General features: G+C 32.9%; 1 protein-coding gene across 5 annotated transcripts; it reads left to right on the forward strand.

Moving 5' to 3' along the window:
* Positions 1-688: 688 nt before the first annotated feature.
* Positions 689-15,561, forward strand: LOC114191641 (ion channel POLLUX-like protein, putative (DUF1012)). 5 transcript variants are annotated; one of them, XM_028080940.2, is made up of 24 exons: positions 696-948; positions 1,113-1,189; positions 2,928-3,049; positions 3,594-3,880; positions 4,488-4,559; positions 4,729-4,804; positions 4,916-5,014; positions 5,090-5,244; positions 5,334-5,438; positions 6,377-6,463; positions 7,352-7,436; positions 7,508-7,655; positions 8,547-8,623; positions 8,710-8,790; positions 10,594-10,773; positions 10,874-10,987; positions 13,743-13,838; positions 13,931-14,054; positions 14,120-14,196; positions 14,308-14,355; positions 14,436-14,505; positions 14,583-14,656; positions 14,995-15,105; positions 15,188-15,561. In XM_028080940.2, exons 1-24 carry the CDS (start codon positions 863-865, stop codon positions 15,293-15,295), a joined length of 2,559 nt encoding a protein of 852 aa, XP_027936741.1. In that variant the 5' UTR covers positions 696-862; the 3' UTR covers positions 15,296-15,561. The 5 variants fall into 5 exon arrangements, with proteins under 5 accessions (XP_027936742.1, XP_027936741.1, XP_027936744.1 ...); XM_028080941.1 differs by lacking the exon at positions 14,308-14,355 and having other exon boundaries at positions 689-948; XM_028080943.2 differs by lacking the exons at positions 696-948; positions 1,113-1,189 and adding an exon at positions 1,240-1,264.
* The last annotated feature ends 290 nt before the right edge of the window (positions 15,562-15,851 follow it).

The following is a 15,851-nucleotide window of genomic DNA, read 5'->3' on the forward strand; positions in this document are numbered from 1 at the left end:
CAATGCGCATTTGTTAGTGGTGGTGGTAAAAAAGCACACCAACTCGAACAACATGCTGAAAAGCACACTAAAACGTGGATGTACCAACAAAAGTGTAGATGGTAGGGTCGAACATAACCACTGAAATTCAAGAGTTGGCAATTCAAGACTCTTCTTAATTGAAGAGTTGCAATGTTAGGGCACGTGTGGGGATTCACCTCATAATTATCATTGCTCTTTTCAACTCCAACTGCTCTTTTAAACTCCAACAACTATTTTTTTTTTCTATTCAAAATTCATTTTTTTTAACATATTTTCGATCTTTATCTCTGAATATATATATTTTTTTATAAAATCATTTTGTCGGTGATGAAATATATAAGAAGATATTGTATTCAGATTCGTTTGTTACAAAATACAGCTATTGTGATTCAATTGAGTTGTTACAAAACACCAAAGGAATCAGCAAGCAGGACCATCACCAAGTTCAGTATGTCCAAATCCAGAAAGGGATTATTCATTTTTTTAGTCACAGATTTTTGTTGTCTTGTGAGGTGGTTGTTTTCGATTCGTTTAATTGAATGATGTTTTAATTTTGGTACTACGTTCCTTTGCTACCCCACTTCACAATAACGCACACTCCCACACTCCTCCTTCCTCCTTCTGTAGTTACCATTGCCACTCACCTTTTCTATTTGGCTTATTTTATCCTTTTTTTTTTCTTCTCAGATTTTCTTCATATATTATTAATTAAATAATTAATTATTACATAGTATTTCACTCCCTCCGTCCTTTCTCGCTTTTACTAACTATCCGACGTTCAACGTTTTCCTCTGTTCGTTCTGTCAGACCTTTCTGATCTCTCCCAGTGGAATAGGGAACAATGCTTCTCCTTCACCTGCAAAGCTGTCAGCCATGGATTTTACCACCAACTTACACCCATCTCTCTTCAATCACTTGCAATTCCAGGCACACCCTTATGTTCTCTCTTTCTCCCCCACACACACATAGATATCTAAAAATGGATTTGCATGTCCTCAAAGTGGATTACCTTAGAATTGATCATATGGGTTTTAGATGAGTGTGTTATATGGAGAGTTTTCTGTTTAATTGCTTGTGATGATGCTTCACAGGAGGTATATGCCCTGTCACTTCAGTTGGATCAAATCCTCAGCATTACACATGCGTGGTCCTAGAGGGCAAGCTGGAGGTGAGCCTCATGAATCAACTGCTGCTTTATTGAGTATACAAGATCTTAAACTTGTCAATGTTAAGTTTCTGTAGGGTAAGATGTTCTTTACTTTGTTTGCCGTTAAACTGAATGGGTTAAACTGAATGGAGGTTTATGTACCTACTTAAAAATGTCATTTGTGGCACTGAATTTCACCCAACCAAAAAGCTCTAGTTCAAATTTTGTATATCTAAACTGGCCTAATTCATTTTTCTTAATCATTTCTGCCACCACTTTACGGGTTACCGCTTTGTCTCAAACTTGTAAACTTAGTGTTTGACTTGGTTTGTTGTTCACTTCTTTTATGTTGCTCATTTCTTAATCATTGGTATTTCTTGTAAATGGCTGATGAGATTCTTTTTCACTTTCTTTAACCCTGTTCTGCTTCTGGGGTCGGCATTTAACTCTCTAACCTGCCGCTACACATAGTTTTCTTCCTCTGCTCTTCTCTTCTTTTTTCAACAAATATTTATATAGAACTTTTAGTTTCATGAATACAGATTTTTTTTTTTTTTGACAACTGATAGTTCTGATATGCATAATTTCATATTTCATCTAGGATGATGGCTTCAGCTTTCCAGTGTTTGCAAACACTTGGGATTAAAATGACATTAATTGTCATCATGTGAAGTAGATGATATGTCATGTGACTTCAGTGGGATAGAGTGAAGTCTAATAATTGAATAGCATAGGATAGAGTCAAGTCTAATAATTGAAAACCATAGGATAGAGTCAAGTCTAATATCTGATGCCATATGACAGAACCAAGTCAAATTATTGAATTTAGTCTGAAGCAGAGGTAGTACTCTATCACTTTTCTGCTTACATGCTTCTTATTCGACCTCTATTTTTTTGTGAAGGCTTTTGCATGTGGTTTGATAAGTTAGTTACTTGTTCTGTGACTAGTTCTGATGTATTGTACTCTTCTTTTCTCTTCTCTTGTTTGTGAAACTATAAAACAAGTGATCCAACTTGGTCACATTCTTAAACTGTGTACATCTGTTAAATCGTGTAGTCGTACTTCCATCTCTTATTTTTATTTTATCAAAGGTTTCAATTGAGTCGTCAACTATGTTGTACTTTAAACTTTAGTTTGTTGCGGTTGTTTGTCCATTTGTGATGAGACACACATGTTTTTGCTGTTTTTACTGATATTGAAATATCCTGCTTGAGCCTTTATCTTTTTGCTTACAATGCTAGCTTCATAAGAAAAGAAAGAAGATTACTTCCACTTGCTTTCAGACTGGGCTCATGATATATACATTAACACACCAAGAAACTCATGCAAGTATGAAAAGATTAGTGATTTACATTGACAATACTATAAACCTTCATTTCCATCATATATTGGGCTATATTTATTTATTTTTGGTATGTAGATCTTAGTGAATTTTTCACGATGGTTATAGATTGATATCTATCTACTTTTTTATAAGTTTAAATTGTTTTTCTAGAATGTTCTTTCCATGAGTTTCAACACTGTCTTATTGGAGGTTATTTTATCTCTAATCAGTTATGTTTATTTTTTAACCCTTCTTTTCTTTTGGGAGAACTTAATTTTGTTGGTTCATATTTAAATATTTTCCTTTTCATCATCCATCTTTCTATTTCCTGTGATCTATTCTCTTTTTTGTTTGATTTGAAAAAAAAACTTGTGGATTAATTTTGTTGGCTGTTTTTACCTAGAACTAAAGCTGAATTGTTGAAATCCCTGTAGGGAGACGGGAGGTTGATTCTCACAGGTCAGAAGTTAAGCCAAGTTCGAACACTTACAAACATGTCCCAGAAAATTTGGGCACCAAGTTTTTTTGGATGAAGAAACATAGTAGTAGTTCTCAGGTGAGAAATTTATGATAAAACTTGGCAAATGGTATAGATTTTTTATAGTAACAATGTTACTTTCATCTGATTAAGTGCGCGTTTTTCCTTCTTTTTATGTTTCATATATACCTTTTTCAGTTTTCTTTTCAAACAAGCAGTTCAAGGTTGTATTTATGATGGATGTTATTTATTGTTAAAGTGTTAATATTACTGCATTTTCTCCTTTTCTTATTTTGAAGCTTGTTGTGCATGAGAATAACTATAATTTAGTCACTAAAAGTCCTTTACATTATTCCTGTCAATAATGTTTGATAATGGGGTAAGTAAAATCAATGATAGTGATGTTGGCTAAAAGAAAATCCTTGTATTCAATGGATCACTGTTTCTTTGTGCAACTAAGGATTTTTGAAATATGTTTTTTACACATTATTTGTTAAGTCAATATCATGGTTGTAGCATGCTCAATTATGTTGGATAAATTGATGTATTATTGGATTTGGCTTGCTAGGCTTTGCAGCACTTAGTGCTAACTAAATCTCTCAAAGTACAATTTGTGCTGCAGGGTCAACAGGCTGGAAGCATGATACAATTTATGTCTTTTTACATCATACTGAGACTGACCCATAAACAGTTGTGTGATCTGGTGATAAAAGCTGGCCATGCACTTCTTCCATACTTGCGTCAGACTCTTATTGCAACAAGCCTGCCACTTGCTTGTGTTTCTAATGCCTTGAATAAGCCTAAGCCTCTTAATTTAGATGTGTCCTTGCCTTCTTTTCATGATATTGGTTGGAGCTTAGCACGGTTATTATACTTATTTAACATCCAGCTTGAAAGAAATGTTGCCACGTAAGTCAATCACTTCATTTATATGTCTTTGAATTTGTATGTTTACTGGTCAATAAATTTAAAGCTCCTCACTTTATTAAATCCTTTTACTAGCATTGCTTACATATTTTGGTGTGCTAAAATGATTTATTTTACACGAAGTAACTAAGGCTACCATTTTATCATTAGTTTTGGTGAATCATGTTCACGAATTTGGTAAAACTATTGAGCTCCTAGGGAAGAATACTGGATTATTCTGGAGGAACATGACTATTTTTCAGGGATGTAGTGCATATGGTTAGGGATGGAGACGAACACAAAAGTGTTGCAGGACCATTCTTCAAAAATAGCTCTCAAGAGGAAATTTTGCATTGCTTCTTCCTTGGGTGCTTTGCTTTCGAACACCTGCATTACTTTATTGCACCTATTCCAAAGGACTAAGGAGCTTACTTATTTGTGGCCAACAAGGCTAACTGAATTTTCTGAACACTTTCTAGAGTATGTAAAATGAGTGGCTTCATTTTATGAATGGAGCTAGTGGGTCTTGTTTATGTTACCAACTACCAGTTATTTAAAAAACTAAGGATATATACATACTTGTTTGAAACAATCATATGGACTCTTTCAGGTTCCTTGTGGTGCTCATAGTGGCATGCTTCTCATTTGTTATTGTTGGTGGTATTATGTTCTTCAAGTTAAGGTAATCATAGTTAGGTCACTGTTTTAAGAGTGTTCTGACTTACAAGTTCAATTTTTATTTCTCTCCTTTGCCAATAGCTGTATTAGATCGTGGCAGCTTAAGTTATGGTGAACTATTATCTGTTGTTCTTATCTATATTTGTTAATCTAGGTCATTTTAAATTATCCAGGGGTAATCAAAATTCTCTGGAAGATTGTCTCTGGGAAGCCTGGGCATGTCTGTGTTCATCATCTACTCATTTAAAAGTATGTTGGTTTTGTTGTGGACTTTACAATCTGGGTTTTTATTCACCCCTTTTACATTGTTTATAAGCATTTACTGTGCAACCAAATTAAATACTTTTTGTTGATCTACAGCAAAGAACACGTGTTGAGCGTGTTGTTGGTTTACTTCTTGCAATATGGGGTATATTGTTTTACTCTCGACTTCTAAGTACGATGACTGAACAATTTAGGGTAAATTCTGAAGCATTAAGCATTCATTAAGCAATATTTTCTTTGTGTGCTATTAATTTACCGTCTTCATAACAGAGTAATATGCAAAAGCTCAGGGAGGGTGCCCAAATGCAAGTTCTGGAGACTGATCATATCATTATCTGTGGGATGAATAGTCATCTTCCCTTCATATTAAAGCAGTTAAATAAGTATCATGAGTTTGCTGTTCGCTTAGGCACGGCTACAGCTAGGTAAATGGTTCAGACAAGGTAGTTGTCATTGCCTTTATCTTGTGTCCTCATTGCTGGCTTCTGCAATATGGTTTTTCATCTCTATGCAGGAGGCAGAGAATCCTTCTTATGTCTGATCTTCCAAGAAAACAGATTGATAGGATAGCTGACAATATTGCAAAAGATTTAAATCATATTGATGTCCTTAGCAAGAGGTATCAATGCTGGGTAATTTCCTATTTTAATCATGGAAAGACCTTTTTGTGGAATTATGATTTGTTTCTACTCTTAAGCCAGCCAGAGACTTTTCTGCTCCATTTGATTGATCTTGGTACATGTTCCGTTTAGAGAATGTAAAATAGAGTTGGAAAGTGAGTGTCTTAATATTATAAGATTATTATTTCTGTTTAATTCCATTTTATTATGAGAGCAACTTAGTTCCTTTAGCTTCTATTTTCAATTAGAGAAGTCAAGGTCATCGACACAATAATATTCTGCCCTGCACTTCCACTGATATCTGACTGAGATAGAGCACCAAAAAGAAGCTTTTAACATTATTATATCTCATCACCACAGTAAGAATAACGATGTACTCTAGAAAATCCAAGCAGTCTGCTATAATCATATAAACCACGGAAACACTGCACATCATGGAACTTTCCTTTTTCTGGCCCTTCCAAGCCATTCAAAGTTAATAAGAATTAATAATTGCATTAAACAATTCATTGGACGCTTCACAAACCCAACATTTAGAAAAGCTCTCAATTTTGCTCACACTTGGTTACAGAACTACGTAAACTTGTGAGTGTTTATTACTGTTGTGTAGAAGCAAAAGTCATAAGTTATTCTCGTATGTTGAGTTGATTTGAAACTTTTTTTCTTTCATGTCTCAAATGTTAATTAGACTTAAGAACACACCATAATACCTAAATTTTACTAGAATAATATGGTTTATAGACCACATTTCTAGAACAGTGCCCAAAGACATACTACATAAACTTTAATTATTTAGACCCCTAACTTCCTAAATAACTACCTAAAGGCAAACAAAGCACAAAGGCTAATATTTCGGGCTTACTGTCTCTTGGATTGCTTCTTATTCCTTCTCGCATAAATTTCTTAAGGTCTAAATTGAATGTTTTTGGCTTTACAGTTGCAGTCTTAGTTTAACAAAATCATTTGAAAGAGCAGCAGCCAACAAGGCACGTGCAATAATTATACTGCCAACAAAAGGGGAACGGTAAGAGTTGATCTACTTAGCTTGTTATTGTCAGGTGGTTATAGAGCAGCTTAAATTGAAATCAGTAGACTTGTTTCCACAAATTTATTATTGAAAAGCATTTGGGTAGATAATGATGTTAGAGAAAATTGCTATTTGTAATTTTACAATAATTATCTTAGGCATAGTGGTTACTGGTTTGAATTTTAATTATTAGTGATTGCTAAAGTTATTATAGGGGAAAGGGTGAGAAAGTCACTGGGAAAATAATGTCTGACCGGATAACTGTCAAATTACTCAAATTTTTCCTGAAACCTCCTGTATGTCTTTGGGTCACTAAGTTCTGTCTTATTATCTGCTGTAAATTTCACATGGTTCTGTCGGTATCTCACAAACTATGTTTATCAAAGCATTTCAACAATGTGACATAAGTATGTTATTTGTTCTTCATCTTCAGCTACAGATACAAATTTTGTTGAGGATTTTCTCAATGGATTTAAGGACTTTAATCAATGAGAAAATATTGGGAATGGAACAGTTTGTAAATTTGTTCTGTTAGATAATCATATTAAGAGTGTTTTACTTATTTACTTAGACTTGTACTAACTGTAAGACACTTGTCACATTAACTATTGAGTTATGCATCCTGTATATGGCAATTCTATTCCCCTTTCTAATGTGCACACTTTTCTTCAAATGGATTAATTGGTTGACATTTGTTGTAGTTGAGCTTTTTCTCTGACTTTTCATCTATTCAATGCAGACAAATTACAAGCCACACAAAGTTCATTTGTTCATATAGATAGCACCATTTTAGTAGACAAACTACTTTTTACTTAATTTGGCTTCTATCTTGTGCTGACTTTCACTTTAACCAAGCTAATGGATGTGATATTGTTTGTATGTTAGGTATGAAGTTGACACAGATGCATTTCTTTCTGTTTTAGCCCTTCAACCAATTCCAAACATGGATTCTGTCCCCACTATAGTTGAGGTTTGTTACTTACGAGCAGCTCCTTAGTGAAACTAAAAATCAGCAGAAAATTTATTAATTAATGAATATAGGTTTCAAGTTCCAGGACATGTGAGTTGATGAAGTCAATCTCAGCATTGAAAGTAGAGCCAGTAGAAAATGTTGCATCCAAACTATTTGTTCAATGCTCTCGGCAGAAGGGACTTATAAAGATCTACAGACACTTGCTAAATTATCGAAGTACTGCAATTATGCTCTCTACATTTCATGCATGTCATGTTCATACAGATTGCTTGTTTTCCTATTTCTTTAATGTTTATTTGGTATTTGTTTTATGTTCTGTCAAAACAATTCAGAGTAGATTTTTATATAAATTTAAAATGTTTTTTTGATAGTTTGTTAATTGGACTTAGCAGCTACCAAATTATACATTTAGCAGGTTTCTATTTTTTAATTAGTTGTTATCAATGAAAATGAACTGTTGGGAAATTTCCTTAACTGTTGGTACTCTTATTCTGCCTAAATTGTGGTATTTTTGAAGATTGCTTTAATTGCAGTTTTGAAGGGATTTGTTTAGTCTAACACTGCTTAGAGATATGACTTAAGTAGAGTGTATAAAGTTTAAGCAATTATGACCTTGTTGTCCGAGTTTACGGAGTAAAGCTCTAAGCCAAAATTCTAAGATGATATTGGAGTCTATATTAGATTCATTGCAGGGTCACTCATATTGCTATTCCCCAGCTTCTAAGATGATATTATAACACAAAGTCATGCGTTAATTGTGGTTTCTTTGGGTACCTTAATTGCAGTCTCAAGGTGGGTGTTTATTAAAATAGAGCGTATAAAGCTTGAACAACCCTTATTTTCTATAAGTTGGTTTTGAAAATTAATTTTGACCCTAGTTTCAAATTCTAAGATAAGATGAACATATTGAAGTGTTTTTTATTTCTTATATTTTTTCATCCTCTAATTTGGTTTGGAGTTCCATTTCCTAGTTTACTTGGTATTACACTAAAGTAGACTGAGATATTTTCCTTAAATTTGAAAAATGGTTAAACCTTCTTTGATATTTTTTTTCAGTTGATCTACATGTATTTATTCTCAAATTCTAATTTTTAGTTCCACTTGCAGAAAATGTATTCAATCTTCGCAGCTTGCCTGACCTAGAGGGAATGACTTACAGGCAAATAAGACATAAATTTCAAGAAGTAATTACTTTATTCAAATGTAATCTCTAGACTGAAGTAATTACATTATAGACTTTTTAATGCTTGCTTTCTACCTTCTATTTCAGGTCATTGTATGTGGCCTTTACCGGTGTGGGAAATTAAACTTTCACCCAAACGATGGTGAAATTCTGCAGAAAACTGACAAAGTATGTAGACTAATATATAACTTAGTCTAACTCTCTTATATATGACTAGTGGAAACACATGTATCCACTTTTCTATTATGATAATAAAAAGTAGAAAATTAATTCTTATCATAATTATTAAAATAAAAAAAACATTATTAGATTTTAAAAGAAATATGTTCATAAAAAGTAGTTATGAAATAAATAATTTTTATAATTTTATCATAGATAGTTTTTTTATTGTATGTAGTTAATTGAGTTTTAAAGAAATAGTTATAAAACATCAAGGGTGAAATAATAAAATGACATATATTGATAAGGGTAAAATGGTAATAAATTCTGTACACTAAAAATGGTGGTTATAAAATTGTTGCAAAGAGAATCTCTTTATAAATATGTATAGATATATTTCCTTTTTACCTGTTTTGGCATGAAATTTATGAGAGTTGCTTGGTTAATGACCCAATTGTTTCTAAAGCTTAAACGCGACTTACTCTTACTGAAACTACTAAGTTTTAATTATGAGAAAACATTAAGCAAATTATTTTTCTTAAAAAAATTATGCAAGTATTATAACTACTTTTAAACATATCCTTTTGTTGAAAGAAAACTTATTCTAAAAAAAAAACCTTGAACAAATGGGCACTAAATGGTTGTTCTTCTGAATAAGCAAGAGTGTTCTTAGAATATATAAATTAGAAGAATATATTATATTTTTCTTTAGTGTTAGATTTCTCTTTACATCTCTTTGGATTGGTAATCATATTTTCTGATCTCACAATTTGCTTCCTTTTTGGTCAGGAGCACCATTAGTACAAATAAGAGCTAGTGCACTGGTTTTATAATCTTGTTACTGCATATTGTAGTACATTACATCATATCAAATCAATCTCATGATATTTGGTCTCTATTCTCTCCTTTCACTTCCTCTTTCTATAATTTCAACAAAGGGAACATGTTATTGTTCCATATCTTTTTCACCAACAATTATGCGTATAAGTTGCAATAACAAGAAATTCAAGAAATTAAACTATCAAACAGCTGGTAAACTGGAAGAAGAGAGTTGGCATCAGAAATTGTATTGGTTTAGGATACAGTACATCTTATGTCCTTGACTCCTTGCACTGTTACACTTTTGCCTTCTTCAAATAGATATTCACCTAGGCTTGAATTTTTATTAAAAATTAACTTTGCTCTATCTATACATTATAAATATGTAAAAAGAGTGAGAGAGTTGAATCATTTACATGTTATAATTAGAGTTGTCAAATTGGTCCAATCCAAATCGATCAAAGTTTAAATTTCAAAACTAGAAGGAGCCAAATTCTAATTATGCCTAAATTACTCTATGCCGGACAGTTTAAACCCTAGTCTGTCTTCGGGTTGTAGAAATGTATTTTTGTGAGTTTCATGTCATATTTTACTATAATTTTTCTTTTTTCAGTACATCAAGATTGTGTAAAAGTGAAAAATAATTGATTTTATATCTTAAATTTATTTTGCTTAAATTTTCATTGCTTTAGATTGCATCTTTAATTCAGTAGATTCTTGTAGTTCCAACTGGATTAGTAATCTATATTGATTTTCTGAACAAGGATATGCGTTACAGATACTATTTTCAAACTTAACTGTTGCTTACCTGAAATACTTGCTGGGAATTGGGGAAGGGGATAGGGAAGAGAGACTGTGTAAGGAAAAAAATCAATAACGGCTGGATCTAACCAGTTCACTGACAGGACAATGACATGTTGAATAAATTTTATTTTACATTAGTCAATTGTCAGAGCCTACAAAGTTTTGATACCGCTTACCTTTCCTTGTTAGGTATTGTTTATTGGATCCCTTCAGAGTGCTAAAAATCCTGAAGTAACCCTAAATGGGAAAGAAGGAACACATGTAATTCATGATGAGCACATACCTGAAAAGGATGTGGAACATGCCGTCAAATTGAGTAAAGTTAGACTTGCTAATATTGTAAAACGTCCTGCTAAATCAGGTTCCAAGGTATTACACTTCCAGAACTCTGTTGTATACATGTTTTGATTGAGCATGATACTTTATGTTCTATTTGAAATGTTAACCTTTATTGGTTATAATCATGTAGGCATCAGAAGGGAATGTTGGCCCAAAAGAATGCGTTCTTTTACTTGGATGGCGGCCGGATGCTGTAGAAATGATCCAAGAGTATGATAACTATCTTGGTCCTGGAAGTGTTTTGGTATGTTCTTAAATATCTGAGAATCTTTGTTGATATATACTTTTGTTTCTAATTGGGGAGAAAAAAAAAATTCTTCCCCTTACCCCCACCCCCTCAAATAATAATAATAATAATAATAGTAATAATTAATGACTAATCTTGATTGGGCTTGGAATGTTTTGGTAGGTTTCATATATTTGAATCTCTAACTTGGAGAAGAAAACTGAATACAAATCTATAACTTTTCCAGTACAAGGTGTAATCCATATTGATAGGCTAAAGTTATTTAAGGAAAAAAGAAAAATACAAAACATAAAATCTATCCTGATAATAACAAATATAATTTGAAATTTTGAATATATACATGAATAATCTATCCTAAATTAGTGCCTGCTTACAACAACCTCTCAAGTTGGTGAATGAATGTCAATCATTCCCCACTTGCTAATAAGTTCTTGGAACCTCACTGTGATTGGTGAATACATCTACCGATTTAGACCATGTGATTCTAAGGTGGTGTTTGGCACATAAAACGGAATGGAACATTTTAATTTATTCTCTTCTGTTGCACCCTTTTGGTAGAATTAAACAGTTGTATTTTCCAACCTTTGGTCCTTCTCATGTCGGGGGGAAAGAATAAAAAAATCATTGAATCAAGACGTATGTTTGCAAAGAAGAGAGGGTTATATATAATAATAGTAATGTACGAATTGTAACATCCCATTCAATAGACAAAAGCTATTGAAATAAAACATCACATGATTTGATATTTTGAGCAAAACAAGAGTGAGAGTATAAAAGAATCACCATTGCAGGAATTTTAAAAGACTACTCAAAATAGAGTACTAAATCAAAACATAAGAAATTCCTACAAAATGGTGCTCAAAGAAGGAAACTAGCTACAACGACTAAGCTAAACAACGCGGCATTGCGCTACACCGGATCCAGATCAACAGGTGCCTCATCATCTGCTCTCACCAATAATGGTGATCATCACAAAAAGAAAATCCAAACAAAACATAGAACACAGATAGAAGGGTAAGCTAGTGAAAATAATTTTTAATAGTTAAATAAACAAGTTATGAAACACAAGCAACATACAACCAAAGAATAATTCACATACTTATCTTCATCTAAAAAATTAATGGATTCTCGATTCGGTTATCTGGATTATGCACTTGATATAGAATTCTAAAGGTAGAGCCTAGACACAAGGGGTTATCACCTAACCATACACAAGGTTAATCCCATTATGCCTTGGGCCCAAACATGTCCCAAGACTAAGATCTCTTGCCTCTCTCACCACATATTCTATTCTATATGAGTGTGAATGATTATCAGAGTTCAGAATACCTTCATTTATCTAGAAATCTCCTATATTAAGGCATACACTAACCACACCATCACCAAGAATTTCCCTTAAAACTCTTTCATCATCAACATTCCACATGCCATCTCAGAATAATTATCATCTCATGCTACACACATCAAGTACAGGTCTAAAAAAATGCCACATCATTTATGCATAGCTTCATACATCATACTTTTAACATTAACTCAATCAATCATAAGTTAAAATAAGGAATTAAAATTCTGCAGTAATTCTCGCTTAAGCTAGATTTTTCTCGCGGAATTCTGCTATTCTCGCTTAAGCTAGAAATTCTCACTTAAGCTAGAAATTCTCACTTAAGCTAGACTGATCTCGCTTAAGCTACAAATTCTCGCTTAAGCTAGAATAACAGGTTTTCACTAATTTTAGCAAGTAAAAACCAAAAATCCCAAACAACAACAAAAGAAAACACAATCACAAACATCAAACCAGCATTTTAAGCACGATGTAAGACACTTAAAAAAAGAAGTTTTAAAGCCCTAGCTTCCCTTACTTCGAAATTGATATCAAATTGGAGTCGAAGAAAGTCCTAAGCAAAAAGAGCACCACAACTCCTAAACAGCTTAGGAAACTAAATCACAAGAACACAAGGAGAGGAAAAAGACACTCTAAACGAGAGCAAAGCGGAACCATAGCTCCAGAACTAAAATCAGAAATAGAATGAAGGTTGAAGGTTGCCTTACGTGGAGGTTGAGGAGTACTCCGTACGGATCTCTGTTCTAGCCTCTGTTTCAAAAAGGTGAGAAATTTAGATGAGAAGCAGGGAGAACAAGTTGTGTGAGAGTGGAGAAGGGCAGAGAGGAAGGGTAGGACAGTGGCTGGAAAAATGGAGAAAAGTTGAGATAAAAAGGTAGAGAGGAGCTGAAAGGGTTTTAGAAGGGAACTGATTTTTTTTTCTTTTTTTTTACTGAAGCACATATATTAAAAAGAAATGGGTTTTACACGATCAAACTGAACAATGAAGAAAACAGAATAGTTGGTTATATATAATATCTAATTATATTTGATTCTAGTATGTCCTTTTCAAAAAACCATATAATATAACCCATGTAATATGTTCCAATCCCACTCTAACATATCTATCAAATGATGCATTGTTGCACATTTATGTTGTGAATCAAGTTTGACTATCACTTTAAAGGATCTTAGCTGGTTTACTGCTACTATATTTATGTTAATATAAAATGCATTATCCCTCCAAACTACATACTTGTGCTACTGATGTGTATTCATCTTGAGTTTGAACTAATAGCAGAGTTATGACATTGTAGATTGATTAGGGTATAAGGTTTGTGGTGTTATATTTAAGTTTTCCTCTTTCTACATTATTTATGAATTCACTTGGAAGTTCTATATTTACCATTTCTGGCTGCAAATAATATGCAGGAAGTGTTATCAGACACACCATTAGATGACAGGATCAGTAAGTCTTGCAACACCAATGGTCATAACAAACTCAAGAATGTCCGAGTTTCTCACAGGGTATTTTCTTGTGAAGTCAATTAATGTATTCAAATTTCTTTCAGGGTGGTGCTGTTTTTTATGAGATCTTTCACTTATTTCAATTTTGGCAGATTGGAAATCCCATGGACTATGACACCTTAAAAGAAACCATTATGAATATTCAGAATTCGTTAAAGAACGAGGATCTTCCTTTATCAGTTGCTGTCATATCTGACAGAGAATGGCTGCTTGGAGGTAAACATGCGTAAAATTTTGTGACTGAAAATGGCCTTTGATTGACCAATATGACTTTTTTTCAGATCCAACTAAGGCAGACAAATTGTCTGCTTACTCTCTTCTCCTTGCTGAAAATATCTGCAACAAACTTGGAGTAAAGGTGATATTTTTACCTTCTATTTCTTGTGATGATAGCAAATATTCATTTTGAAATATTAGTTATTCTTACTAGATGGATAAAGCATAGTTGGATCGAATGGATGTTTTGCAGGTGCATAATCTAGTTGCGGAAATTGTTGATTCAAAATTAGGGAAACAAGTAATTCTTTTGTTTTGTTCAACCTTTCAAATTTTATATTGTGGTAACTTTTGATTATGACATTATATAAAATGCTGCAGATTAGTAGAATCAAGCCATCAGTGACATACATTGCAGCAGAGGAAATAATGAGCCTTGTAACAGCACAAGGTCATTAATCTTTAATCTCTTGATTTTGTTTGAATATATGTATCAACGTTAAATTTATTTTTCAAACTTGAAATCAGTGGCCGAGAACAGCGAACTAAATGATGTTTGGAAAGACGTACTAGATGCAGATGGAGACGAAATATATGTCAAGGTAAATGTTTCTTCATCTTTTGATACTTCTTTTCTGTAAACATTCCTCCCCATAAAGGTAATGTGCGTGTGACTTTGGTGTCATGCTTTCTTTAAATTTTCCTTCCTTTATCCCCCAGCATTCCTTTTGAAATAATGCAACTTACGAAATGAGTAAATGATATAAATTGATTTTGTCCCAGTTTGCGTACATAGCATCAACCTCTGTGGTATGAGATGAACATTTTATCATAAAAGTTTGTCTTTTAAATTAGAACATGAACGCCAACCTACTCTATAAAAAAGAAAACAAGCAATGCTGTTGTAGCAGTGCAGTTGACTCTTGCTTTTTCATTGCAGAATATTGGCCTATACATGAAAGAAGGAGAGAATCCATCATTTTCTGAGCTTTCTGAGAGGGCACATTTGAGGAGAGAAGTAGCCATAGGATATGTGAAGAACAAAAAGAATGTATGCCATCAATAGTACAAATTTAATTTTAGTATTTCATTTGAATCAACATGCTACTCACAGAACACTTTTCTATTTTCAGGTTATCAACCCTGTTCCCAAGTCTGAATCTCTCTCTCTTGAAATGACTGACTCCTTGATAGTCATATCTGAACTTGAAGGAGAGCAACCAGTTGTTTTGAAATGCTGAATCATGTCAAGATTTTTTGTTTTGAAAATTCTGATCCCAAAAATTTGGGGCCATTGATTTGATGATTGCATCCAGGTGATTGATTGCTAATCAGGATGATTCAGTATTAATGTGTTCTAGGATTTGACTTTTAGTAACACGTTCTAGGAATTTGTTTATCTGCTATCTACTAATTGTGTCTAAGTCTTGCTGGTCACATTGTTCCTCTGCTGTTTCCCACTTTTTTATTTTACATTTGGCCTCTTTAATATAAAATTCTTCCTCTATTTGTTTTTGTTTTAATTATTTGAAGAGATTTTAAACGAATTTGTATTTAAATTAAAAATTAGATTCTAGCTATCAAATGTCGTAACCAATTGCAGGTTCAAAATTAACTATTTACTTTGTACTATCAAGGTATTGAAAGGATTAAAAAGTATAATTTCCTAAGTTCAAGAATTCAAAAAGTAAATTTAAATATGGGGAAAATATCTAAATCGGAGGGTTAAACTTGCATTGAAGTCTAAATTTTATAATATTAAAAATCAAGAATTATTGCTTTAATGTTGGTTTTGTT

This window comes from Vigna unguiculata, chromosome 7, assembly GCF_037176805.1.
Source record: "Vigna unguiculata cultivar grain cowpea cultivar isolate G323 ecotype 2 chromosome 7, ASM3717680v1, whole genome shotgun sequence".
NCBI classification, from domain to species: domain Eukaryota; kingdom Viridiplantae; phylum Streptophyta; class Magnoliopsida; order Fabales; family Fabaceae; genus Vigna; species Vigna unguiculata.

Bases quoted from the DNA above. Each gene is read 5' to 3' on its own strand.
- LOC114191641 (XM_028080940.2), top strand. From the start codon at position 863: ATGCTTCTCCTTCACCTGCAAAGCTGTCAGCCATGGATTTTACCACCA. The intron at 4,805-4,915 runs GTATGTTGGTTT...GTTGATCTACAG, and splicing joins CATCATCTACTCATTTAAAA to CAAAGAACACGTGTTGAGCG. The intron at 14,506-14,582 runs GTCATTAATCTT...ACTTGAAATCAG, and splicing joins GAGCCTTGTAACAGCACAAG to TGGCCGAGAACAGCGAACTA.